We start from the raw sequence: 27,952 nt of genomic DNA on the forward strand, positions 1-27,952 counted from the left end.
GTGGTCAGAAAGATATATAGTGGGGAGCCAGACCATTCATTGATTAAAGACTATAGGTTGAACTGTATTGGACCTGGAGCCAATGAAGTGATTTAAGTACTGGAGTAATGTGCTAGTTTCTGGGTGTATGCATAGGGACTCTGGGTGATGCATTGTGAATGATCTGGAGCCTCCCTGTTGTCTGTTTGCATTACAGTAGTCTAACATGTCTGACATGAATGCATGAACCAGCTTCTTCTAACTTTTGATATGTCCTGGTTAAGTTACTGAAGTGAGTATAAATGTTCAGATCTCAGAGGTTGCTAACTTACTCACTGTCCTCCAGACACTAATTCCTCCTGCCTCCATTTTTGTTTTACTTGTTCTAAGTATCTAGTGATATAGTTTTGTTTCTATTCAGCTGTAAAAACTATCTTGACATTCAACATTTTACCAATTCATAGGTCTAAGAACATAAGAAGTTAAAGAAATGTACAGCGGTATGTCATCTGCATATGAGTGATAGGATGTGTGTCTTTATAATGTTGCAAAGTGGGAGCATGCAGTAATTAAGATGCAAGGGTCCAAGAATTGACGCTTGTGAAGCCACTGAGACAATCTGAGTTTGAGCAGATTTAAAATCTCTGAGGACACACAGGATGCCCCACCACTGACAACAGTGACATTAAGCCAAAGTAAAATAGAAATTCATTGGGAATCATTAAAGTCACCGATTACGCTAATAAGGGCTGCTTCAGTACTGTGGTTAGATCTGAAACCTGACATGAGCACATTATAAACACATATTCAACATTTTGCCACATTTTTTCAAACCTTCCAGTCAGCAAGGGGGTGTTGATAATGTTCAAACAGCATGTGGGTATTACAGACAGACACAACTTAGCTGTCAAGCAGGGAAACAGACCTGAAACATTTGGTGAAAAGTAAACACTTGATAGTCTTTACCAGCTGGAGCGGCAGGTTGCATATTTTCTAGTATGGATCTACAGTACAAGTAAACTATTCTTAGTATTCTAAAAATAAATGCCCTCTGACATCCTCAAGTCCCAATGAGATGGAAGACTGGAGGTAGTTATATTGGCATGGAGGCTAGAAAACAAGGATGAAAAAATAGGCTACGTGTTATATCCTTACTGTATACAGTATGTTTTGAAATCTTGATCATTTCCCCCCTCAACATCTCATCTTCCTCACATTTAAAAACTTCTTCAAACCACTTTTGGTTATATTAGAAAAAATGAAGTGGATTTCCCAGATTCTTTCAGATGCTTGATGAAATGGAACTTTTTAACAGTTTGAGACTCCAGATCAGATCATATTTAAGACTCTACACTAAATGAAAAGACTGGTGATGCATTTTCTTTTGGCACTATGCACCCTTGAACACACCAGTACTTGTATACAGGGCCATGTGCGGTGTACGTGGAGGCCTCATTTTGAAGGCCAATCACATAAAGCGGTTTGTTATGCGCTGTTAATTTTCCTCGTGGCGCGAGCGCGCGGGCGAGGCGCTGTTCTTGGTGCTGAAATGCAGGGACGTCCACTCGGTCGTGAGCCACGGCTGACTGATGCTTCATTTATGACTCACGGCAAAGTCCATTCATTTAGTAGCTACTCAGTCTAATCTACCGTTCAAGGCTAAATCAAGTGAACAGCTATAGACGTGGGCAATACGTTGTTCAATGATTTGAGGTCTGGATCTGGATCTTTAGTCGTGATGGGACCTCGGACATATAGCTGCCAAACTGGTCGCTGCTCTCGATTTTATAGGACAGCAGGACCTTTAAGGGTCGGTTCTGGTCACACTCAAACAGCCACCTGTCCCTCAAATGACTGATGGGTCATTTAGGCTACACTTGCCCCCGAAACTCATGTTAAGAAAACTGCTACACTGCTGCAAGCTCTGGGTCCAATAGTGCACGATGATAGAGGCGCTGTGGATGTGAAGCTCGGTGTCGGATGATATGATATGATATGATATGATAAGATATGATATGATATGATGTATAAGGTGAAGCCGCTGTTTATTATAATGTGCAGTGCGAGCTGGACACGATTCCCCCGTTTGCACAGTGGAGGAGCTGTGACGCGTTTAGATCACCAATGCAAATGACACTGACCAGCCCTCCTCCCCACCCCCCCACCCCCTCTCTCACGAACTGACTCACACACACACACACACACACACACACACACACACACACACACACACACACACACACACACACACAGCCTGTGCTTGATATCGCCGTGCCAGCCTTTCAGAGCGACGGAGAGCAGCACTGGCTGGCTGAGAGAGAGAGAGAGCGAGAAAGAGAGAGAGAGAGAGAGACAGAGAGAGAGAGCTTATATAACACCAGCTCTGGGAAATGCTGGAGAGCCGGGGGAACGTTTACTGGACAACAAGCCGGGAAAACAGCGATCACATCGGCCATAAACCGATGAGTGATCGCACGGTACGTGGTGGCCGTGCGTCCCGCTCCACTGCTGAAGGTAAGCCTCCAGCTCACACATCCTCTACTGTAAATGGTGGAGGCACAGTGAGGGGCTTTTAAGATGGAAGACCTCGGCTTCTTAAATAGGTGATACGTGTTTACTCTCGCTGCTCATTCATTCATCTCTCACCCTCCCATCCATCCCACTAAACCAAACCAGACCGCTGTGGATATTTTAGGATTAAAAGCGTGTGGCGAGTTATTTAGGGCGTACATAAATGGAGTTGAACATAACTTAGGCACTCCGACTTGATTCGAGACTGTTCATTGTGCAAACTGTTGCTTCAATCCTCGAGAGCACTACCGCACCCCTACTTTTTTGGGGGGGTTGCTGGGGGGTGTAGGCTACAGCGTGTGGAGTCCGCTCCACAGGCGATAATACGAGAGGCCTGAGATGAAAAGTGGAGCTGAAGGGCATGACGGTGTGTGACGGCCACCGAAACGACGAGGCATTAAGGGATATCATCGGATGTGAAGGAGGAGAGTCTCTCAGTCTGTGTGGCATCTGTTGAGGGGTGTGCAAACACAGGTTGCCGGCTGGTGTTACATGGGAACTTCTATAGGGCTGCAAGTATCTGCTGAATCAAAGAGGGGGAGACCATCGCTACAGAAACGGGGAAAACACACACACATGCGCGGGTCAGGGATGCACTTTACTGCCCCTGTCTCAGGCTTGGTGTGAATACCACGGTGCTTTACATCCTAATTATTCTGAAACCTTCAACGTCTCATGTTTGCATGTTTTACTCACCACTTATCCATCCAGCCAGAGATGGTCTGCATAGAGTGCTATGATAATCCCCATTTCATAATGCGCTCTCCAGACAGTTTTTATCACATGATGTCATTTCACTGTGATAAGTGAGACTTAAATTGTAAAGCTGGGAGATATTGCCAGTGTTAAATTGAATATAATCTGACAGTGCTGGAATTAAATGAAATCTCTGCACTCAAAGAGAATCCATTTCAAACGTCCTTTTAGTAAAGGTTAATCTAATTTTCAAAAAAAAAAAAAATAAAATAAAAGACTGATTAATGTGACAGGAGAGCAGAATCCCAGCTCACAGATGAAACAGGAATTGCAGGAATTGCAGAAGACAACTCCAGGCAGGGTTTTGAATGAAAGAAAAATGACACAAACGAAAGCAACGAAGCAGCAGACACCAAGGGATGCGTTGCACGATGCTGCAAGACAGAAACATAAGTCCGTATGTCAACATTAGCTGTGTATCTAATCCGCCAGACATATACTTCCCTTCCTTTTGGCTGTGCTCACAGAGAAATACAGTTGTGCTTTAAATCCATCTGCTTGTGTTTTTGTGCCTCAAGGATCACCCTGGAGTCAGTGACCACAGCCTTGGATATTACATCCCTCTCTGTCCTAACACACTCATTGTTCCACTGCTGCTACTGGACATTGTGGCAATGAAGGAGCAAGACACAATGTCTCCACCGTTGCCAGATGCTGCCGGACTTCCCAAGATTACGAAGTTGTAAGTAGGTTACAGATCCATCCTCTTGCTCGTAATCCATGAAATGGACTTCCAGTGAGGTGAGAGACAGGAAACAGTGTGGGAATGGTGGCGCCTCTTTACAAGCTGCACTGCCTCTTGAAGCGGGCTCACATGCTGCTTCTCTGCCTGGGCATCGCCTATCTGATGGCAGGCAGCATCCTTCTCCTGCAGCGCTCCAGTATCCGAGTCGCCCAGCCAAACCTCGCCAGCCTGCCGCCCATGCTGTCCCTCGCAGCGCCTCCTGCCGCCCTCAGGACTGCAGGCCTGGGCGTGAGGGCACGCTCCAGATGGGCCGCCATTCAGTCTGTGTCCGGAGGGGGAGCCAAGGCAGGGCGACACTGGCCCACTTCCCGGAGCCTTGGGGTCCAGCACTTGCATCGCCGCTGGTTTCACAGTTTGCTGCCAGAGAGCCCGGAGCAGAGAGTCTCTCTCCACAGGAGCAGCAGACACAAAGGTAAATAACTATGCAGACTAGCTATAGGTGTCTCTGTGAGTACATCCAATAAAAACACTCAATAGTCAGTCTAAAGAGTTAGATTTTCACCCACATTGAGTTGACAGTGTTCTATGTTTAGCCCATGTTTCTGCTCTTCATCACTGTAGCTTTCCTTATTACTAGCCAGCAGGCAAACAAAGCAAAGCAATCAGTTGCTGTGACCACTGCACCCTGCTTGCCCTAATTACATTAATTAGAATACAAGTTAGATGTAAACAAGATGAAAGTGATAGTTAACCAGATACTACAGTATTCTAAACAAGCTGGTCAGTATTATGTGAATAGAAAATTAATATTGCTCACCACAAACTGCACAGAAATAAACCCAGTACAATAAATTCTCTTGAGTCTTTAAAGTTCTGATTTAACTAATTTGATCGGCAACTTTATTGTCTGCTTTACCAAAACTAATAAACCTCCGATCTGACCTGACGGGCCTCCTCACAAAATCTGATGTGGTTTTGCCAATAATTAGCTGACCTTGTACTGTACCGTGTATCTGCAGCCAAGGCTGTGCAGCTCTGTTGCCATGAAAGCGAGGCACATATTGCAAAATGAGAGAAAAAGCTCTCAGCTATCACGCTATAGAGCATTGGAAGAGGGTATGTGAGACTGAAATATCCGGATGAAGATGTGTTGACTGGTGAATAATATATGAAGGAGCAAATATACACGTTTATATTCTATTCTGTGATTTACTTTTTTAGCTCAGATGGCCTTGGGGCAAGGTAATAAGCTCTGCACGGGGCTTCCATAGCGCGCTCACATCAGGTTTCATTCTACATTCATGAACAGATAATCATGACCTTAGAACATTTAGAGAAGCTTCATTATACATTTATATGACATTTTACGTGTGGGTGCTTCAGATCTTGTAGATGAAAACTAGTGCTCACTGATCCTCTCAAAGCCAGAGAGCATAAAGGCAGGCAAACACCAAAGTAGTTTCTAGAAAATAAATTAGTAATTACAAAGATAAAAATCACATAATTCCCTACTTGCTCTCTCTGTTAAGGAGCCTTCACTATTACTTGAGTACTCTAAGATACCCCCGGAGATTTACTCTGTTGTTTAATGGTGCCCGTCAGTGTTTTTGCCATTTTGCTAAAATGATAAATACAATGGAATTACTTCCAGTGGAACATTTGTTCCTCCAGCTCATTCTTGAAAAGCATCCTACAAGAGCCCCTTAATCCTTTTTTTAAACTGACACTACATAACCACTCAGTCACTAAGCAGGGTAATGCAGATGAAAAACGGTGGAGGGGGGAATGAGATCAGTTTCAGTAACAGGCGTCTGCCAAAGGTTCCTTTTAAAAAGTATTACCCAGGACACACAATTAAATTACCCAGGTCTGTTGTGTCACATGTCCTGGAACTGAAGGTTTCAGAGAAATAACACAGGCCCCATATGTGATATCACTCACAAACCCTCTAGAACAAGTAGACTATGTGCATTTATCACTTTCAGTTAGTAATTCGATTGATTCATTGGTTGAGAGAAAATTGATTGTTAACTATTCTGATAATCAGTTGAAAAATCTACCTCTTAAAGCTCGCTAATTAAAATGTTATGTCTCGTTTAAGCCTATTTAATGGATAAATTGGAGCCTTGTCATTGTTGTGAGGTTACCATAGCAACCAGCGGAGACTTCAGTCTCTGCTCCACAGCAAGAAATAGTCCAGCACCTAACTTTTTTACCAACCAACATTTTTATCTTTTGGTTTTAGTATGGATCAAACAAACAAGATGTATCATGTTAGCTTTGCTAATGCTAATGATGCTGCTTTGGACTGAGCCAGGCTAGCTGGTTCCCCAGTTTCCAGTTTTTATGCTAAGCTAGGCTAACAGTCTGCTAGCTGTAACTTCATATTTACATCAGTATAGAGATGAGAGAGTGATATCAATCTTTTCATCAAACTCGGGAATAAAGATAACAATTGTATTTCCCATAATGTCAAACTATTCCTATTAGTTATTTTTTGTGTTTTGTGTGATTGCACATTGAACGACCTTTATTTTGGACAACAGGTCGAACTAAAGAAACAATCTGAAGACATAAGCTTGAGCTCTGAGAAACTCTAATAGGCATTTTTCCCTTTTGACTAAATGACTAAAAGACAAATAGAAGAGAACTTAATGAAATGGAGTTAAAGAAACAATCTTTAGCTGCAGACACAGTTCCAATGTAACACCAGTGTCACATATCACTTCTGTCTTTGTAAAATGGTTTACGAAGCACTTTCTTACTCAGCAGAATAAAGGCAGGGAAATGGCAAGGACAGTTACTGGTAAAATGTTTCCACTTGAAGTAAAAATGATAAGGTGTTACATCCGGACTCTCATGATGTGCTCCAAGGTTTGCAGCCACCAAACAGCTCTCATCAATCACTGACAGAGACTCCAGATTGGAGTTCAAAGAAAACCAGATGTTTAAGGCAGATAGTGATATGATATATGAAGTTAGAAAAATTTAAAATCCCGCATTTTACAGTGTAAAAATAAACTCCTCAGAGCTCTCTGGTGGATAAACAATGTAATGGTTACCGTGTTTATTAATTACCTTAAACCTATCTTTGGTATTTCTACAATTACTCAGTATTTACTGGCTGAGACATGTCAGTACCTACAGTATTTGTTATATGCCAGTGTATCTGTCAGGCTAAACTCTGGACTGCCGAAAGATGAACTGAAAAAAAGGGTGAAAAAAAAATGGATATATAGACATAGAAATATGCAAGATGTGCTGCAGTTCTAATCACAAGTCTATTCCTTCTCTGCGCCTATAATATTATATCTTTAGGTCGTTGGTTTGTTATTAAATTGTTTTTTTCGCTATTTTATTTTCTATATTTGATTATTCCATTCTTATTCACTGACTAATCTCATACACAGCACATGGCAGTATTAACATTACACAGCTGGGTGCAAAAGTTTGCAAAAGCATTGTCAGTCTCAGATATTCATAGAGTCAGGAGCTTGCCTACCTATTCAAACATTTTATAATAAAAGTGGGAGATGCATAATACGTTGTGTCTGCTGCTGGAAAACTTTGTACCTGTCAGGGAGGAGTCACAAATTCCTTGATATGTAAAGTATATATCAGATGTATCACACGACCAGATGTGCGGAGAAATCCGAAGTAAGAAGTATTACAGGGGTTGCACAGTAGCAGCTACACGCTGTATGTTGATCCTTCATGATATTTGATTGTGATAATGACGTTTGTGTTGATTCACCTGTAAAGTCTTCAGCAAGGGAAGCCGATTATGTTGCACATCTTCTGATGGGTTTTTCAGTATCAGACATCCTGTTGAGATGATCCCCTCTGACCCCACCATTGGTCAGTCAACCATATGTTGAGACCCTGTCTGCTGTGGTTTTGATGACTCTCCTCCCATCTGTGAGGATATTATAGACCCAGCAGAGAAACTGTGAACCTTCTTCAACCCACTCTAATGAACACACACAGTGCACATCTTCCCCGTGGCAGTGGCACTCACTCGGCCATTCTGTCATTAGCCTCCTCCATCCAATCCTGTGGGGAAGAATCAGCTCCAGTGCAGCCATCTGTCTTGGTGTTTAAGAAAGCACCACAGTGTCAGCCCCAAGTGCGGTCATTTCTGTCATGTCTTGGAATTCAAGCTGCTTCCCTCCATTAACCCCCAGCTGCTGCTGCTGCCTGGGGTTTCTCCTTCACTTTGATTACAACAATGACCTGCCCTGCTTGGTGAAGGGAGTGGGGGGCGAGGGGCCTCTAGGTGATGCCTCTTGAGATGCTTCCTGCCATAGGACTTTGGCAGCATCGTCCTCTTTGAGCTTTCAGGCAGCAACTGCTGGTGTTCTCCAGCATTTGTCTCCTGAGGCACAGGCGACTGGTGACTCAGCCTCGTCCCAGCACAACAGGCTGGACGGGCTTCAGAGGACATCGCAGACTGACTCAATCACAAATTCGATATGGTGATGCTTGGCCTGCCAGAGATTTCACGGTCCATCGCTTGCTTCCATCTTGTATGTGAACCTTGCTGCCACATCTCTACAGTTTTCATTCCTCTCCTTGACCGGTTGGCATCAGTCTATTTTTATACTATAAGTAAACATAAGAAAACACAAGCTGAATGCTCGGTCTCCTTGAAACCTTTAAAACAACTATGAATACAAATTCATTCCAGCATTTGTGAAATAAACCTAAAAGCCAACATTGGGAAATTATATTAGACTTTAACCTGTTCGCAGCAGAATGAGTAAAAACATCCAGCATATAACCCAAAAATATTCCGGTCTCAGACCCAAGAGGCAAGATGTAAATGAAGTCAGCCCACAAAAGAAATGCATATGCTAGCCTCCACACAGAGACTGGTATTTCTAAAGAAGACTTTTATGTGTCAGCTGAGCTGAGTTTGATGTAGCAATGTAGCAAAGACAAGGATAACATCAAAGACTGAATTTGGGTGACATTTTATATGGAGCCTTGATCTTGTCAGCACATCATAATAGTCTGTTGTAGCCTATTATGCGTTACGCTCTTCTTTCTGCAGAGTGGATTTTTATTCTAGTGCAAGTACATTGGTTCAGAATAACAATAATCTATATCAGATGATAAATTAGGCCTAGTTAAATTTATATTATGACTATATTATGCAAAGGCTGCTTCGGCACTGGTAGAGGATAGTACCCGTGTCAGACTAAAGACAGAGGGAGACAGAGACAGAGGTTTATCAAGTTAAAAGAGGAGTGTGTTAACCTTCATACATGGCTGATTAAGGTTATGTGTATTATTCTCAAGCATATGCACTCAAAGGGCATTCAGAATAATTATTATAATTATAGTGATTTATTTTTGAGTTTTTAGAATAAAAAAAATATTTTAAAAATTACAATTTTAAACTTTTTTTTGTGAAATTGTGCACAGAATCAATCTTTGAGAACAAACCTGAGAAACAGTTTTATATTTGGTGTAATTCATGTTATTGGAGCTACAAAATATCATTTAGCCAATAAAATTTTACCTTCAAATTGCTTTATTTTTTCCAACCAGCAATTCAAAACCCAAAGACATTTCATTTACAATAATACTGTATGAAAAGAAACAGCCCCTCACATTTCAGACACTGGAAAGAAAGACTGTTTAGTATTTTTGCTTAATTAATTATTTAACTTATAAAAATGACTGCTAATTAATCATTTCAGCACAAAATGTACAGACACACACTTTTCTATCAACTACCTCCATTTTGTGAGGACACTTGCTAAAATGCCTCTATGGGGGATTTTTCAGATTGAAGGTTTTCTTTGTTGACTTGTATTTGTTTTTCTTGACACACGCAGGAACCTACATCGGCTGCTTTCTACACAATGCCAGTGATCGAGCCCTGGGAGGAACCATGCTTTATGACCTGCGCAAAATGACCAGTTCTCTGTGTCAGGACACCTGCTCGGAAAGGTAATGCGTTCACGGCATGCCCCTGTGAAGGGACCACAGAGGGCCTGCTGTTTGAGTAAACGCTTTGGATCTCAGTCGCCTCCATGAATGCCTCCTGTGTGTGGAGCCAGCGGAGAGCCAGGTGGCTGGATGACAGTAAAAGATGAGGGGGTTGGTGGTGAGAGAGGGGAGAGTGAAGAGCAGGCCAGGACAGAAGGCTTGATCTGTTGCAGAAGAAGGAAGGAGGGAGGTGTGTATGTGTTAGAAAGCTTAATGAGCTGACTACAGCAGTTGGTGAATAAATCAGTGGTTAGAGATGTGCTTTCAAGTGTCCGCCGTGTGAAAATCTGCGGGTCAGTGTGAGCTGAGTTAGCAGTGCTGAAGTAACTCTCCAAACCTTCGAGACAATGTGGAGAGACAGGTGGGTTTTTCAAAGCAAAACTCAAAGACTGACCTGCCTGAATTATTCCTTTTAATATCTTAGCTATAATGAAGCAGTGTAGCCCTGCTGAAACAGAACAGCAGAGGACAGATGGATGCAGTCAGACTGAGAGCTGGTGCTCACATCTCAAGCCCACTGAGCCTTCTCACCCACTTCCCCACCCCTGAATCCCCACTCCCCTCACCCTTCCACATGGAAAGCAGTCTTGCTCGTTACCTGAACAGGCCAATTACCGCAATGAGAAAAAGGAAAAAGTCAAAGCAATTTATGAGGAAGCTTCAAAGGACATATATGAAAAGGTCAACTTTGATGAGGTCTCTCTCTTTCCCAAGGAGGCAGGATGAAGAGAGAGGGGAAGAGAGATGAGTCACAACAGCCTTGATATGTAAAGTACAGATCAGAGGTGACCGCAGTTCAGCCAGAAAAAAGGCATTACACAGTCAGATGAGTGCAGAGGGAAGAGCACTGACAAATATCACAGGGGATGGACCAGACTGTATGTAATGCGGCAAAGTTTGAGTTAAATGATAAGTTTGAAATGTTAACTAATGTCCTGTGGGATGGCGTAGCCAGAGGGCAATAGCTTGAGGTTATGGATTGCCCTCTGCTGCGGCAATGACAGTGCGTCTATCTGTGTGTGTGTGTGTGTGTGTGTGTGTGTGTGTGTGTGTGTGTGTGTGTGTGTGTGTGTGTGTGTGTGTGTGTGTGTGTGTGTGTGTGTGTGTGTGTGATTAGTGGGTACCAGTTTGCAGGTCTAGAGTATGGAGCTGAATGCCACTGCGGGAACCGGATCAGTAGCCCACAGGCTCCCGAGGAGGACTGTAGTCTGGTCTGTCGGGGCGAGAGAGGGTCTCCATGTGGCGGCGTTGGCCGACTCTCCATTTACAAGGTGGAGGAGCAGCTGCCGGGGCACAGGAAATGTAAGTCAGCTTCCCTCGGGGAACGAACACGACTGTTTGCTATTTATTCTCTGCACAAGCTGCACTGTGGGCGACTTCACAGACGAGTGGAGAAACAAGTGAACTTTTTAAACTTCAATTCTCCAAAAAAATAACAGTCAGTAGAGTGTGATATCAGTAAAGATTGTGGACTGCTCACACCTGTATAAGATGTATCACAATCTAAACCAGACCAGAACCAATATTGAATGAATACTTCTAACAAATATAACCTGTGTAACCAAAGCCTTGTAAATCTCATCCCCCTGAGCTGCATTGTTCCCCAAAAACAAACAAAGAAAAAAATCAAATGCCACATCAATGAGTCACACTGTTGCACTGAGCAACACGTTCTTTCATTACAATGACCTTGGGCATTGTAGTTTATTTTGACAAAATCCACACATACACTGTCCTGTTTCCTGAAACACTCAGTAAAGCAGGCGTTACCAAACATTTTGAAACCTCCTTTTTTTTTTTTTTTTTTTATTGTATTTATCCTTGTTTTACTGATTTATTGCAAACTCTTGGTTTTTATATAAAGCACTTTGTGTGCACTTTGTGATCTAGTTGTTTCCACCCTATGGCGATATTCCCCAATATGGCAGATACTAAACAGTGAATAAAAATTAAGTATGCTGTTTTTGTTAAAAGTATTTTGTTCTGCTGTGGGACAGCTACAGTAACTTTCCAAAAAGCTATGAGACAAATTTTCACCACACAGTCTGATTTTATTTCTGTTTGTTATCAAATGTTTTTAGTTTCAATTTTAACACAGTGATGTACAGCCAATCAGTAAAGCATAACATCAACACAAAGCACCCTATCCATAGACATTAGAGACAGACAATAACAATGAAAAAGAAAAGGGAAAAAAGGAGAAAAAAAACAGAACAAAAAACCTTGTGGAACAGATTATACATGAACCTGCTGGATTTGACGTGGGCTGTGACAGATAACAAATCTTGAGATATAAAGAAAGTCACAGTAGGGCTTTCATTGCCTCAGCTGCTGAGAGACACATATTTACATTTTCCTCTTTAGCTACGAGCCGTTGATAACTCCATATGAATAACATCAAGGAAGGTCATTCCCCACTGTGTGTATACTCTGATATAAATGCCGTCAGCTTAGAGGCTACACTTTGCCAAAATTGAACAGGGGGACACTCCCATGTCATGTGAAGAAATGTGCCATTAGTCTTTGATGTGCACGAGGTGCACGGGTCGTCATTAATAACTTTAATGAGACACATCTTTCGGGGTGTCAGGTACATCCTGCGTACAAAGTTGTAATGAATGTGTTGATAGTCTGGATTCCTCAAAGCTAGCTTAATGTTGCTCCATACTGTGCTCCAATCAAACCCGTGTGCTAGTTCAGGGAAGTCTCCCCACCATGTCTAATGGGAGCTCTTTGTAGGAGGCTTCACTTATGTCTCTTGGGACGCTTTTTGTAACAATCAGCTCGTGATGTGGGTGTGTGGGAAATGAATGCTGCCAAGGTACGCCATGCGCCTTGAGGGCCACCCTAAGTTTAAGTAAAAAGAAAAGAATGATGTGGCTTGTAGATTGATCTGATTTTACTTCTTTTGGGTGTCTCAGTGTGTGTTGAGGCCGAGATGTATCAGCATTTCTTCAACCTGTACACACCAACAAATCACTGCTGACAGTCGTCACAGCTCTTGCAGGAAAGCAGGTTGCATAACTGTGACAAATGACAACTGTGCTGTTGTCAGCAGTCTTACAGTAGCTGTGGCGTAACTGCACTCTTGAAAGGGTTTTGAAAATGTATCATGAAAATGTAGTCAGTGTCAAATTTTTTTTTAACATGATGAAACGTGAGAAATGAACAGTGAAGATATGGAAACCTGTGGAGCCACACCTTTGGCCTGTCCTCAAAGCACCCCAGGCTGACGTTATATCCACTGTGAGAACGACTGGAGCACTGAATGTGCATTAATCTTAGAATGATAATAGTCCCCAACAAATGCATTAAAACTACAGCGCTCACCTGTTTTGGGACATAACAGAGCCGTTCTTTGTTTTCAGTATTAAGGAATGGACACAGGCCTGAATAACCTTAAATGTAAAATCATTTGGCCAAAGAGTATCGAATGGAGTTGTCCAACTAAGCGACTCCCCGCTTTGCTGCGTTCCCACGTCATGGTTCAGGCTGATTAAACGGGTGTATTTTTGCATGAAATCCTTGAAGACTGGTGACATTTGTTGAACAATTTTCAGGGAGGATTAATCTTTGAGGAGTGAATTCAGTGTGTCAGAGGACAGGCAACGTCTGCTTCTTTATTTTGCACAGAGACAACAGATATGACTGTGATGCACCATCACATAAGATACTGCATATTTGATCTGCTTTTGTGTTATATTAGTATTTTAATGTTTTACTGTTAAGCACTTTGTTACTTACTCTGGTTGAGTTCCATTTAAATATGTTTTATTCATTTATTACTAGTATGGAATGATGATTATTAAGATTTCAAAATAGCTTCATGCTAATTCAACAACGCTGATTATCCCTGAACTTTTCTCATGTACAACTGTTTTCTGTTCTTTAAAAGATATGCATCCCCTTCTTGTTGCTGGCAAGGTCACATCTATTATATAAGGACTTTATATCATATACAGTATTAATATTCATGATTGGATGGTTCAGTGTCTCTGGAGGTTTGCAGCTGAACTGTGAATGTGTTATATACCAGAATCCAATCAAGTGTAGGGATACAATGAAGGCAGAAATACTTAGGAGTGGTTGGTCATTTAAATTCTACCCTGAAACCAGATTAGACTTATTTTGGAAAATCTTCTTGATAAGCCCTTTCTTTGCCTTGTCAGTGGATAAATAAAAATACTTCCTCATGCTGGCCAATGCAGGTGAATCCTAGCAAATAAATTACTGTTATCCAGCCACTAGCGAGCAACTATCGGCTCATGTATTTTTCTCTTTCCAGTCAGAAACGTTCACTACCGCGGCTGCTTCAGGTTGCCGAAGAGCACAATCAGCACCTTCCCTGTCTACTCCTTTCAGCCCAACCTAACAACACAGTCCTGCATTGAGACCTGCACTGATAAGGTTTGAATTGCTCCTCTGAAATTACAGACCTGATGATCAGTTTACTGCACATGGCTCTCTGTAGTGTACCAGCAGTTCTCCACTCTCAGGAGAGGAGGCTCTCAAGCTCAGAGAGCCGTCTCCACTCCCAGGAGATCACATGTGGGAGCACAGAGCTCCTTGAATTTTGCTGAATATTTAAGGTTTAATGTGCCTCTAATGATAAGTAGTCTGGATCCTGCACTGAGATCTTACGGGATGCAGCTGTGCCTCCTCTGAAAACAGAAATGGCTGATAGAAATACTGCACTTCATCTGGTCGTGAGTGCAATATGATTAATTCTCACTGTGCTGTGTGTATGTGTATGTGTGTGTATGTGTGTCCGTGTCTGTGTGTGATTATGCATACATTTTCAAATATTTTTACTGCAGTGTCTGTCCTTGTGCTTTGACATTGAGCGTTCCGACCTTCAGTAACCAGCAAAGTGAGAAAAAAATAACAAACAAAACCAAAGCGAGGAGTGAGGATGTGATGTTTCCCATTGAACTGAGCTGACGCATCAGCCTTGGATAGAATATAAAGAAAAATAAAAATGATGAGTCATAAAAAAAACCTGGAGACCATTTGTGCTTTTTGGTTTGTAGGAGCTGCCACTGGCTGTGTTCAAGACACTGCACTGTTTCTGTACGTGGACATCGTCTCTTTTCAGTCTCAACCAGCAGTCTGACCAGCAGCAGTGTGCAGGCAACCCGGCTCTGAACCACACCAGCAATTCCACGACCACAGCACCCACTGACCATGACCACTACCAGGTGTATCACACCCCTGTGCTGGGTGAGATATTTGCCATACAGATACAACCATGTGTCATTCATGTCATGTTTAAAATTCCAATCACATGAAGCCTTGTTCTGATTGGTTTTAAGCAGGGAGAGTGGACGATGTAATAATTACCAGACCGTGTCTGTATTTTAATCCATTCTGCTCTGTCAGTCATTTTAGAGCCTCACTTTGCTCCTGTAAAAAATAACCTAGTCTGAACTCTTCATTTCCTGGACACGTCTGTGATTATTGTGTTGTTTTCTTGATCCATTTCTTTGCTCTTGCAGCCTTTCTGCAATTTGTGCCACAAATAACTTGTTATGTGTTACATTTGTCCTGAAAATGAAACCATCCTGGGTTCTATGAATCCAGACTTTCTGATTATTCAGATCTTGTGCAGCTCTACAACTAACACTGACAATAACAGCTCTGTCCCTCCAGACTCCAGGTGCAAAGAGAGGATGTTTCTGCCTCAGAGATCCAGCTCCCTGGTGGCTCTGTCTAGTTTTCCTGGTGCAGGCAACACCTGGGTACGGCACCTGATTGAGCTCGTGACGGGCTACTACACTGGCAGCTTCTATTTTGATGGCACGCTATACAACAGAGGTGGGAAGGGCACAGTGCCACTCTTCAAATGAGCGTTTGAGTGAGTGCACTGTGAAATATTGCCCTGCAGCTGACCATTATCCATTCATTTATTCATTGGTACCAGGTTTCAAAGGAGAGAAGGACTACTGGAAGAGTGGCCGCAGCATCTGCGTGAAGACCCATGAGAGTGGTCAGAAAGAGATTGAGATGTTCGACTCTGCCATCCTGCTGATTCGAAACCCTTACCGCTCCCTCATGGCCGAATTCAACCGCAAGTGCGCCGGACATTTAGGACACGCCACAGATACACAGTGGAAAAGTAAAGGTAATACAGTCCAGTCCACACAGACATAACAGTCGAGTGCTTTATGGCTCTGCTGAAGGGTTCTGTACTTACTGCTGCATAATGTCCTGCTGTTGACGTTACAGCAACAATGGAGCAGAGGGCATTCTGTGATTGTGACTGTGAGTGCTGAGACAAGCTGTTTAGATTTCATATATACAGTGAAGACTGCACTCCAGAGTATTACCATGTTTCTGTAACACACAGCACATAGGTATAAGTCATTTAAACACTCAAGTCAGCATTTGTAACAAGGAAAGATCACAGCATGCATACTGAACAATGTCCTTATTGAGTTGTTGTTATACAGACATTGTCATTATTATGCAGTACATTACACAACATAAGCCCCCCCCCCCCCCCTCCAAAAAAAATAGATAAATAAAATAAATGACTAAATCAACACGTAGTATATGTCTGGACCACCTATGATCAAATCCTGATTTTATAACGGCAACGTCATCTGACAAATTTACCAAACATATAAATGAAAGTTAAAGAAAAGAGAAAGTTAGAAGAGACAGACTATCTTTCTTTTGTTTGTTACAATCGTAATGATCGGACTCGAACCTGGACCGCGGGGCAAAGGCTCCCAAATGGCACACACTCCACCAGGTGAGCCACCGGGGCACCCGCCAACCCACCCCAGCTCACAGCCTCCGTCTGGGATACACAATAGTTTAGCCTTTATTTACTTCCAACTCCAGAATGTAACAGACTTTTATTAGAGGCAGGCCTTTATGTCTAACACCCTCTGTTTGATATGTAGAGTTGACCATAGCGGTTAGTACGAAGCCTCGTTACCGATGACTTCTCTCTCCCTCTCTCTCTTGCTCTCTCTGCTCAATGTCTCTTATGTTAAGTTATTCGTCTGCCTCCTTTAGTAATAATGATAAATGTAATGGACGTAGTTTATTTGCTGTAATGGAGGCAAGGCTCAGTGTAGTGGAAGCACTCCTCCTCTTCACTGCAGTTCCCGAGTAGCCGGGAAGCCAGAGCGGCTCGGTAGACTGCAGCTCGGCAATCCGCTGACCAGTGGTGGATTTATCATCGTCCGTCAGTCAGTCAGTGTCAGTCATACAATTTGACAGTACATCTAACAAAATAAAGATATACATAAACAACATAAACAGCCATTGCAATACATTTTAAAACATGCCTCCACCCCCTTCTGGGGTTTACCATTATTTTGATTCTTTTAGTTCTCAAGTTCTCCTCCTGCAGAAGCTCTCCTACATCTCCATGTTGTATTAAATCATTAAATGATTTTCAGATTTTCTCGTAAGCATCCAATTTACACACAAAAAATGTGTGTTTTAAAAAAACAGGCACTAGAAACAGTGTTGCATTAACCCTGGATATAGTCACTGTAATTAGTCTTTAGAGCAACTTTCTACCAAAGAAATAATCCCTATGAAAACCTCTGGGGTGCTCTGGAGGTGTAGGATACAGACCATGAACCACAAAATGTAAAAAGCAAAGTGATGATAGTGTGTTCTGTAGATTATCCAAAGTATGAGGACATAGTTGAGAAATGTGTCTTTGTTATTATGTTTATTTTGTAGCAGTAATAGTTTGAGTTAACTGACCCTTTTATGTGCATCCCTTCAGACCTGGCATAATTTCTCCCTGTTAATTAATTATCTGTGCTGTGAAGCTGTAACTTTCTTTCATTTTGTTTCCAGATTAACCTCATCAACACTGAGCTGCTCAGAATGAAAATCTGAATATGAACTTTCTATTACGCATAAGGCCATATACATACATACATCAGAAGGAATACTGTCACCCTGTTCAACAGTTCAACAATCACATCCTCCCTGGATGAAAAATAACTCAGCTGTGTTCTCTTTCACTTGCAGAATGGCCAGAATTTGTCGCCAGCTACGCCCCCTGGTGGGCATCCCATGCTCTGAGCTGGCTGAAATTTGGTCGCCGCCTGCTGGTGGTGCACTACGAGGAGCTGCAGAGAGCTCTCCTCCCTCAGCTCCGTCTCATCACAGGCTTTCTGAATGTCAGTATGACTGAGGAGAGGCTGCTTTGCGCCCAGAGCAACCAGGATGGGCATTTCAAGCGCTCAGTGGCCCAGCAGTCCTCCTTTGACCCCTTCACCCCTGACATGAAACAGATGATTGACTCCTTCATTCACACTGTCGACCAGGCCCTGCAGAGCAGGAACTTTAGCGGACTTCCACAGGAATACCTGCCCAGATGATGATCTTGAAAAGGTCACAAATGCCTGGTCGAGCAGGGGTTTGTGAGAGGGAAGTTATTCACCGAGCGCTCAGTGGGGAACAGACACACACTGGCTGATGTAAGTGGACCACCTGACTCTTTAATAAGCCAGACGCTCTATGAATGGCTTAGAGTCATGGAAACACAGTGGAGGTCACTGGAGAAAACATGACAATTCTTGTGAAATCCAATGGTGAAGCGTGATGAAAGCCTCAGGGTCGAGGACTGCCTCTCTGAGAGCAGCAGACATGACGAATACTCAGAGGATTTGACATGATTTGTTGGCCTGCAGCGTTGAGATTATCCAGCAAACTGCACAAATATGAGCGTGTAAATCCAGGATGGACTAATTTTGGTTAAAGAGGGTTTTTTTCTGTGACTCTTTATGATTTCACTTTAGTACTTATATTGTGTTTCGAGCATACACCCATGTTAATAAAAATGTCATACTAACAGAGATGAAGCATTACCCAGATTATAGTGTTTCTGTGGGAATCCGCTGGTTGCTACATGTCGCGATCGTGATGGATAAAAGCCTTAAAGCTGCTTCATGTGGGTGGACAGATTCTTCTGACTGTACATGAACAAAGACACATGTTGATTACAGTGAAACTGCTTTAAACTGTAAATGAAACCAGCTGTTTCATTCATGAGCATTTTATTTTATTAAATGCCTTCAGTTTGAACGGAGTGAAGTCAGTTTGTTTACACTTGCACTACCTGAGATTGTTTTTCACTTTAATGGACCGAGGTGAGGCACACGGCACTATCTCAGCTGGTTTGTGTATATAGCTGTCAGCAGTCTGTCACCGCACTTCAAGTTTAAAAGGAGGATGTTGAAATGGTTTGTGAAACCAGTGTTTTGTCCGTAACCACAAACAAGATAAAAGAAAGAAAACATTCATATTCACTATACAAACCTGAACTCTCGCATGTTCAGATGATCTATTTTAACCAATTTAATTAACCCTGATATTGACAGGAAGAATAGTGCCACCTCATGGTTGAATCGCTGATACTGCAGTAAAACAAGCTTTAACATTTTAGACTGAGGCATAAACACCTCACTCTGCTTTTATTAATTCTACTTGATAGAAAAAAAATATGATAAAATGACTAATTTCTTGAAATCCATAAAGCTGTGACCAGACTTAAGTGCTGCTGTTTGAACAATTCGGTTTAGTTTGCAATAACAGAGACCAATAAGAGCTGTGTGTCACTGTATGAAGAGAGACAATGTCAAGAACACAAACTAATGCAGTTCAGTGCAGTAGTCTGAGACAACTGTCTGCATTTTTTAAGTACAGATTTTAAAACTGTCTTTCAGACTGGTTTCTTGTATCAGGTTTTCTTATACAAAATATAAAGGCTGCTTGACTATAATAAATTCCAGAAGAAGGAGAAGAAGAAGATCATAAACTCTGGTCTCAAAATTTACCACATAGTTAAATTAACGTCTGCGAGTGTCACTGAACATTAAAGTTTCACAGAGGCTGGACAGCAGAGACACAACAAACCAATGACTCCATCTACAAGCCACAAGGTTAAAGTCCTTCCTGAGCTACTAGTGTCAAGATTGGATGTCAGACCAAAAATCAATCCCCAAGTCCTGGATTGACAAGCTGGTTCTCAACCCCGCTGTGAGCTACATTCTCATAACACACATGCTATCGTATGCACGCAGGTCTGTGCTGGACCCCCTTCTTTCCACACCTGCCTGAAACACCTGAAACATCCAGACATCTTTTCTCATGGAGATGATTTTGCAAAAGCAAAAGGCCACATATCCAAGTGACAATGAGGTTGAACACAAGGGTGGACACAGTGCTGCCAGCTCCTCTGGCTGACAGGGTAACATGGTTGTGATCAGTGCTTCTTAGTGTCATGAGCAGTTCCACGCAGGAGGCAACATCATCCTGAAGTGCTTTATCTTCTCAGTACTGTGCTCACACAGGGACACCATAGCACCATATGATACATTCTCAAACAACATCCTACTCACAACAAAAACTGTGAGTTTCTACTTAAGTTCATTAATCACGTCCATCCCATCCATGACAGGAGCTCAAACAACACTACAGAAATAGGGGTTTTAATTAGCTTAGATACTTGGTCTGCACAAGAAACACCAAAGAAGTGTGATCACACTTCAAATACAAGTTCATGTTACAATACGTCCCAGCAAGCATTAGACTGAACCGTTTTATTACAGGAAACACACGGAATAGAAATACCATTCGCTCTTCATCATCATTCTTTATAAGAATACACCACACACACACACACACACACACACACACACACAAACACAGATCCAACATGAGAAAATAATAGGCTGAAAGTGACTGGGATTGTCGATTTACTCTACAAACAGAAAGTAAAGCCATCTGAATAACAGATGCTATAATCACGTATAGATTCTACATGTAGCAGCTTTAAAGTGGCTTTAAACGACTGCAACAGCTGCAAAGTGCTGCCGTAGGAAATGGCAAAATCAGAATAATATGTAATCAGAAATGTTGACATATGGGATAGCTAAATATCAGGATGTTAAAGCAGCTATTATCAATGTATTCATATTAAAATGGATCCAATGATTAGGGGACAAATGAAATTGGCTGCTTAAAGAGATGAATCAACACGCTGTGGTTCCCCTCAGCTCCGCAGAGCGTGATGACAGACAGAGTTAGAAGCTAGCTGGTGAACATAATGGATCATGTCACAGCTTAAGTCTCAGATACTTCCTTCTGGAGTTGACCAACAAAACAGAGCTAAAACAAAAGTGATTATCGGACTTGCATTTGCCACATGGACAGACACATGACTCCAAATTAATAAAAAATGCTGCTTTGTACCTGCTGCATGTGTAAACGTGCTAACAAGTTCACCATATTATCTTTAGAAGATGATATGTCAGAGCTGTGTTTAAAGCAGGTGTAAGTATTTGAGTTGCTGCAGGGCAGAAGGAGAACATTTGCACAAACTGTCTCTGGAGCTTTCCAGTGAAGCTAACTTTCAAAATGAATTGTCTTTGATACGGAAACAACAAACAGTGAGGTATGATCATCAAACACAGAACGTAAACCTGGCAGTGAACGCTGTCAGCTGCTAAAACTGAGAGTAGTTCACTGCAGGCTGGTTGACAGGCATGTAGGCTCATCGTGTTTGAGTTTGAGTTTGAGACTGAGCTTCATTAATGAAACAGTGCCATAAGGCCTCACAGTCAGGTGTCTCTCTTTAACACTGAATAGACTGACAGCTAGTCTCGGTTATAGTAAGACACCTGTCACCATCTGCTTCAACAGTATGTAATGTCGGGAGTGATGTCTCTGCTGGTGTTTTATAGTGTAGTATTCCTACTTTTACTTGAGTGAAGGATGTGAATACACATCCACCGCTGCCTGTGTTCATCAGTCCTACCAGTGACTGGCAGTTGGTGCTCTTCTCAGGTGTCTGGTCTCTTGATTTTTTTGGACGAGTTCTGAAGGTAGAAAATTACTTCATGAGATATGACCATCACATGATTTTCACCATGCAAACCTAAAATGCCTTACCAAAAATTGTTTATCTTAAAAAATTAAATTAAAAAAAAAAAAAAAAAAAAGTGGCTTGTGGGTCTTGTTTTATCTATGGTTGATGTTAGGAAAATTTAAGTACAAAATCTGCAGTTTCATATATAAAATATGTTGAGTGTGAATGGTCTGGTATATTAAATTTGCTATACCTTTCTAACAGTAGTGGGCAGTAGGTGACAGTGCCACCCTGTGGTCATGCCTGGTATTTGTGTTACCAGAATAGCATACTGACTTGAGTCCTTCAGTCTGTCAGTTGAGTGATGGAAACACACTGGACATAAGTTCCACTCCATTAAGTATTCAACATTTCATAGCATCTACATTTTTACATTTCAGTTTCTGTTTGATGAGGAAAAACTTCACTACATTCATTACTTTTATGAAATCCATTCACTTCAGCCCAGTCTGCTCTGACTGCAGGTTTGTATTGTGATTAGTAGTTTTCACATTTCTCACCAGCAGTGAGCCTGGAGTCCTCTGCTCTCAGAAAATCAGAGTCAGTGCATGCTGGGAGAAAACAGATACCAGCTGCTGATGCCTTGAATGAGAACTAGATGTTATTTGGAATCACAAAGGACTAGTGTTAGTCCGTCTCACTGTTCATCAGCTGAAAGTGATTCATTCATTTTGACAGAAAAGCCTCTCTATTTCTATTCTTTACAATCATATAATAACACAGTTTACAAAACCCATAATGGCAACAACTATCACTCAGATTCTATTATTGTTTGTCATTTGGTTGCATTTGAAACGCTTTGTAATCATGGATAATGAGTGAGGGGGAAAGCCTGGCGGCTGTCACTGACTACATGAATTCCCATTGCAGTGAACATTAGAGGATGTCTGCAATAATAAAATAACTCTGACGAATGTGTGCTGTAATTAACAATAAAAAAATGAAATATACATTTTAAACAGTAGCCTGTTTGCAGACCAGAAGGGGATTTGATGTATCTTGATATATTGAGGCATCTTATCAGCAGGTTTGTGTTTTTAGCTGGTAACCCACACAGTGAACATACTGTTGTTGGGTCTATGCTCTGCCTCTGTATGTAAGTATACAAGCTGTATATAAGTATGTGGCTTATGGACCACAACAAAATAGGAAATTCTGAAAATGATACTCGTTAGAGAAAATCTGGACACAACAACATAATAATAAAGTCTTCCTCCCAATGGCTACAACAAAATCAAAGAATGTACTTTCAAAACAAAAATCATATCAGAACAAACTTTTCACAAGTTAAACAACTACTTTACAACTAAAACTTTATAATAAAAGGCACAAAACACATTCTTAAAACGGCTACAATCAATGTTTTTAATATTAACAACGAATCAGAATCTCAGAATTTTTCCAGCCTCTGACTTTACTGTTTTTAGTTCACTCTCATCTCTTAAAGCGTCATTTCACCAGCTGTGGACAGTAACTAAGTAGATTTACCTGATTACTGTACTTAAGTACATTTTTCAAATATCTGTACTTTACTTGAGTATTATCATTTTTGAAAACTTCAGACTTTTACTCCACTACACTTAAAAGACAAATATTGTCCTTTTGACTCCACTACATTTCTATGAAGTACTCGTTACTTTGAAGCAGAGCTTTTAGTCAGTGAATTAATTTTCCTTTATTTTCTAAAGTGTGATAGAACATACAGAGAAAGACCAATCACAGTCAACCCCTATGCTGTCAGTCATGTTGTGCTAGTCCATATAGACATAAAGAAAGATTCCTCTCTTTTTAAATGACCAAACTCCATCACTGCCATCCAACTTGAGAAAGCACGTTGCTTATGTAACATTTATTTAATTCCCGAATAAACTTTTAAATGGACAGCTTGTGATAGTTCGCTGTCCTTTTGATGATTCAGTTGTGTTTTATGGCCATGTCTATCGGCTCTGTATCGTACTCTACAAGCTCTTTATTCTACAGGTTCTACAGTCAGTCAGTAGGTTGTTTCACGGTCATTAGTTTCTTTAAATGTGGAACAAAACAACACTGTGTTGACATAAAAAATGTACTTTTGAACACTTAAGTATTTTAAAATCAAGTACTCCAGTACTTTAACTCAAGTAAAAATCTGACTGAACAACTTTCATTGTATTGGAGTAATATTTGACCAGGAGGATCTAGACTTTGACTCTAATGGACTGTGCCCACTTCTGCATTTTACTAGCAGTGACTGTGCTCCAATCTAGCTGCTTAGAATAAATGAAAGTGTTTGTAACTGACAACTTGCATGCTTGCACTGCATGTTGCAATTGTGATCTAACAATAATTACATGATCTATTAAGTGTAAACTGGTCACATACATTAATAGTGAGTTGCTCTTTTCTTAATAGTGAGCAACAAGAAGTCACGATAAACTGCATCAGTTATGCATTACTAATTTTAGTAGGTTGACTCCAGGTATTAGTTCACATATGTACTCAGCTTTGCCAGAATTTTTAATTCCCCACACACAAAGGAATGAATAGCTTTTATGTCAGAAGTGAAGGTGACATTTCTCCATCAAATTGCCTGCACTTAGAAAGTCTGGATCCCTCTGTTCACTCGTGGGAGTTTAATGAGAAAAACCAATCAAACACCAAAATGGGAGATTAAAGAACAGGTTTCTGTGTGTGTTGACCAGCTGGTGAATGAATGGAAACATTAAAAAGGAAGAAGCAGTGACTAATTATTATATTTTCTGAATTCATATGAACCCAGGAACAAAACATGACATTACAGTTAAACTCCATGTCATCGAGATGGATTAGAGCCAACATGATCAATGCAGTTCTCCTGGATGACAGTGGGCTTTAATATGACTGGGCCTGTGGCTCCTCAGGTGATTACAGAATTGAGCAGCACTGAATGCTCTCTCAGAAACTCTGCACAGCTGCAGTGAATCCTTCTACACAATATAAACCCTCTGTGTCTAGACTTTAAGCTCTGCCTCATTGTGCACGTGCTGCTGAGAAACGAGTGGACACTACAAGTCCAGATGAACCAACGTACAAAAGTGGAAAAGGTGCTGATAACTGATCTGTGCCAGTGTGTATAAAGCCATTGTTAAATTTCAAGGACGACCTGCTATATTTGCTCTTATTGTTAGAATTAAGAATGTGTCAAACATAGCTACACATTTCTGAGTGTATTTTTGTAGGTTTTGGAAATGTGTGCAAATAAAGACAAAGTCAGTTCTGTCTGCACTACATACAACATGAAAAAGTTCATGACATGATAGAGTCAACATGAATGCAATCAAATGTTCACGTGCTCCTGTGATTCTTCCTGCTGTTCACATTTACAAAATCTATATAACCTACATTAGAAAATGTGCTACCATCAGCATGCTAACATGCTCACATTGACAACGCTAACAAAATGATGTTAGCTGAGGCTGATGGGAAAGTCGATGGTTGCAGGTATCAGCAAAAAGATCGGCAAAGTCATCATCAGGATTGAGACCATGAATATCTGCAGGAATCCATTCAACTGCTGTCACTAAAAACCAAAAATGTCAACCTGATGGTGGCGCTGGAGAAAAAGTTATGGGATGACTGAATCAGAAGATGATCCATCCAATATCTGTCAGTCTCGATTACTCGCAATTTTTTTTTTTTTTTTTAAAAACCGTAAAAAAATGTATACGGAAGGTGCTTGTCCGACTGGAAACACAAGCGGAATGTTAAGCTTGTGTTTCCAGTCGGACACGGACCTCCCCGAGCCAAGCCTACTGTTTGGCTGTCGGAGAACATGATCTGCAAGTTCAACGCCACATATTTTGAACTGCACCTTATTGTCGTATTTCCCGACATCACTTTCCCTTGTCACGGCGGCCATGGTGCACGTAACGCTACCTGAGTTGGACTAACGTATCCAAAAACAACGTGCGAAGGTGCGCGAGTAGTGAAACGCTACTCGAATAATGACGTCAAAAACGAGTACTCAAGTACTCGTAGCCATCCTTAAATTATAGATAATGGAAATGATGTTGGAGTGCTTGATTGAGGGTAGGTAGGAGGGTATCACTTAGACTTCACAAAAATTATTTAGCTTCTTAAATACAACTTTCCTACTTTTTTCTGATATTATTTTGACCCATAACTCAAGGTTTAGGATCGTTCTCATGTTAATTTCTTATACAGTGCATTCTGGCAATGTCAAAATGTTAGATCAACAGTCTGGTTATAGGGATATCAAATCATGGTTTGAATTCCAACCAAACACATCACACTGACTCCTCTGATCTGCTTCTCTAAGCTGCTTAAAGATGATTTATTATTATCAGTGTTTGGTTGGAACAAACAGCTGCAGCGGCCACTGTCCTAGATTGTAGAAGCGACACGGAGCTAGCCCTGAAGGAGGTGAAGTATTAACAAGTTGTACCTGTAGTCTGGTGAAGGTAGCAAACAGCAGCCATCTCCTGTGCTTCTCACTGAACGCTCCCTCTCCTCTCATCAACAGGAGCTCCACTATTAACTTTCCATCTGCTCCTACTCTGTGGACACATGAAGTTCACACATACTTTGATGAAAATGAAAACACTGCTCATCAAACGTACATAAAACACAACGGTCGTGGTTATGTTGGTGTCTGTCTTGGCTGGCTACTGTTCAGATATATGAGCCTCATTGTAAAATGCATGATAACCAGCAGCGGAGTCAGGCTTTAGGACAAATGGAGCCAGAGGCTGTTGAGAGATGATGCTGCGTTGTTTGTTGCCACTCTAACCCCAGCTATCCAGCTTTTCTTTTTATTGTTTCTTTTATGCTGTGAAGATAAATCAGCAGGTGCTACAGGAGGGATAAGCCACAAAAAAGGAAAAAAAAAAACGAACTCATAAATCCTTCAGATACTGACTATATCCTAGCAGTTGCAGCTTCAAGTATCATCTCCCAGCTGGACTGGTAATATCATACTTTATGATAACATGTCTGGGTGGGCACTGAGCTAGACTCCTCTTCCTGTGAGCTGAATATCAGTGCTGTCGTGGTCACTTTGATTTATCATTTCACTCACTCATAAAAAGAAAAAAAAAGAAAAAAAAAAAAGAAGGAAGACACAAGTCCTCCTATTCAAAGGCCAAATCCCTTATTGGTCTTTTCCTGGCCATTCCCTTCAGTCTTCAAAATCATCCAGCAAGAGTAAATTGTTAAGAACTCCTGCATGGGCAAAGTGAAGCACTTAGCATGAATAGAAGAACGTTACCTAAAAAACAGAAATATACACAGTACTAAGTGTTTCATTTCCCTATGGCTGACAGGTGTCACCTAAAATTACTTTTATGCATAATTTCTCATTAATATAAAAACTAACTTCATATCACAAAGCCCCACTTTCCTGCAGTCTGACTTTTAAAGGTTGTTAGAAGTGACCCTTCTCCTGGAGGAGTTATTGAAAGGTCCTTTACAAATTGCTCCACAGCCACCACAGATGCTGCTGGTAATATCTGGCATGTTCCCCAAGAAAGTAAAAGAATAATTATTCACTTTAATACTAATGACAGTGATGTATTGCTCAAATTCATCAAACTTGGCACATATTCCAGTTGCTGTTTAATGATCTGTGAAGAGATAGATGCCCTATGTTTCTGTTGTTTATTAAAAATAAATAACTGATGCAATATTGTTGTGAAACAAATGTACAACACTGCACACACGATCAACACTGTGTGTGACACTGAGTGTCGTCACCTGGAGGGCAGCACTGTAGGTCAACAACAAGACTCAGAAGTCTTCAGCCATGCTAGCAGCTCTGTGAGACAGTACTTAACCACAGCAATTATTTAAGCTAAATGCTCAAATTAGCACGTTAATATGCTCCCGGTGAAAATGCTAATATGCTAATATTAAGCAGGTATAATGTTTACCTTGTTAACCAGCGTCCTCCAGGCTCTTTGGGCGACGAGCGGGCTACAGTTTTCTTTTAGCTGTTGTCTATTGTCACCAACACGTCAGGTTAAGTTGACGGAACTTAATTCTGTCTTCTCAGCATTTATATGTTTGTGCCTCCCAAAAGACTG

At 41.4% G+C, this 27,952-nt stretch overlaps 1 protein-coding gene and 1 long non-coding RNA gene across 2 annotated transcripts; one reads left to right on the forward strand and one right to left on the reverse strand.

The window, feature by feature from the left end:
- Nucleotides 1-2,238: 2,238 nt before the first annotated feature.
- wscd1b (WSC domain containing 1b) lies at nucleotides 2,239-19,048 on the forward strand. Its single transcript, XM_056398125.1, has 9 exons — nucleotides 2,239-2,493; nucleotides 3,825-4,463; nucleotides 9,835-9,949; nucleotides 11,106-11,290; nucleotides 14,274-14,395; nucleotides 15,019-15,208; nucleotides 15,638-15,802; nucleotides 15,909-16,109; nucleotides 17,990-19,048. Exons 2-9 carry the CDS (start codon nucleotides 4,073-4,075, stop codon nucleotides 18,340-18,342), a joined length of 1,722 nt encoding a protein of 573 aa, XP_056254100.1. The 5' UTR covers nucleotides 2,239-2,493; nucleotides 3,825-4,072; the 3' UTR covers nucleotides 18,343-19,048.
- Nucleotides 9,943-27,952, reverse strand: LOC130182918 (uncharacterized). The gene is made up of 4 exons (XR_008829761.1): nucleotides 27,800-27,952; nucleotides 26,317-26,428; nucleotides 11,113-11,271; nucleotides 9,943-10,152 (listed from the first exon to the last, which is right to left on the reverse strand). It is a non-coding gene; the product is annotated as an uncharacterized LOC130182918 (long non-coding RNA).

Source organism: Seriola aureovittata, chromosome 15 (genome assembly GCF_021018895.1).
Source record: "Seriola aureovittata isolate HTS-2021-v1 ecotype China chromosome 15, ASM2101889v1, whole genome shotgun sequence".
Taxonomy (NCBI): domain Eukaryota; kingdom Metazoa; phylum Chordata; class Actinopteri; order Carangiformes; family Carangidae; genus Seriola; species Seriola aureovittata.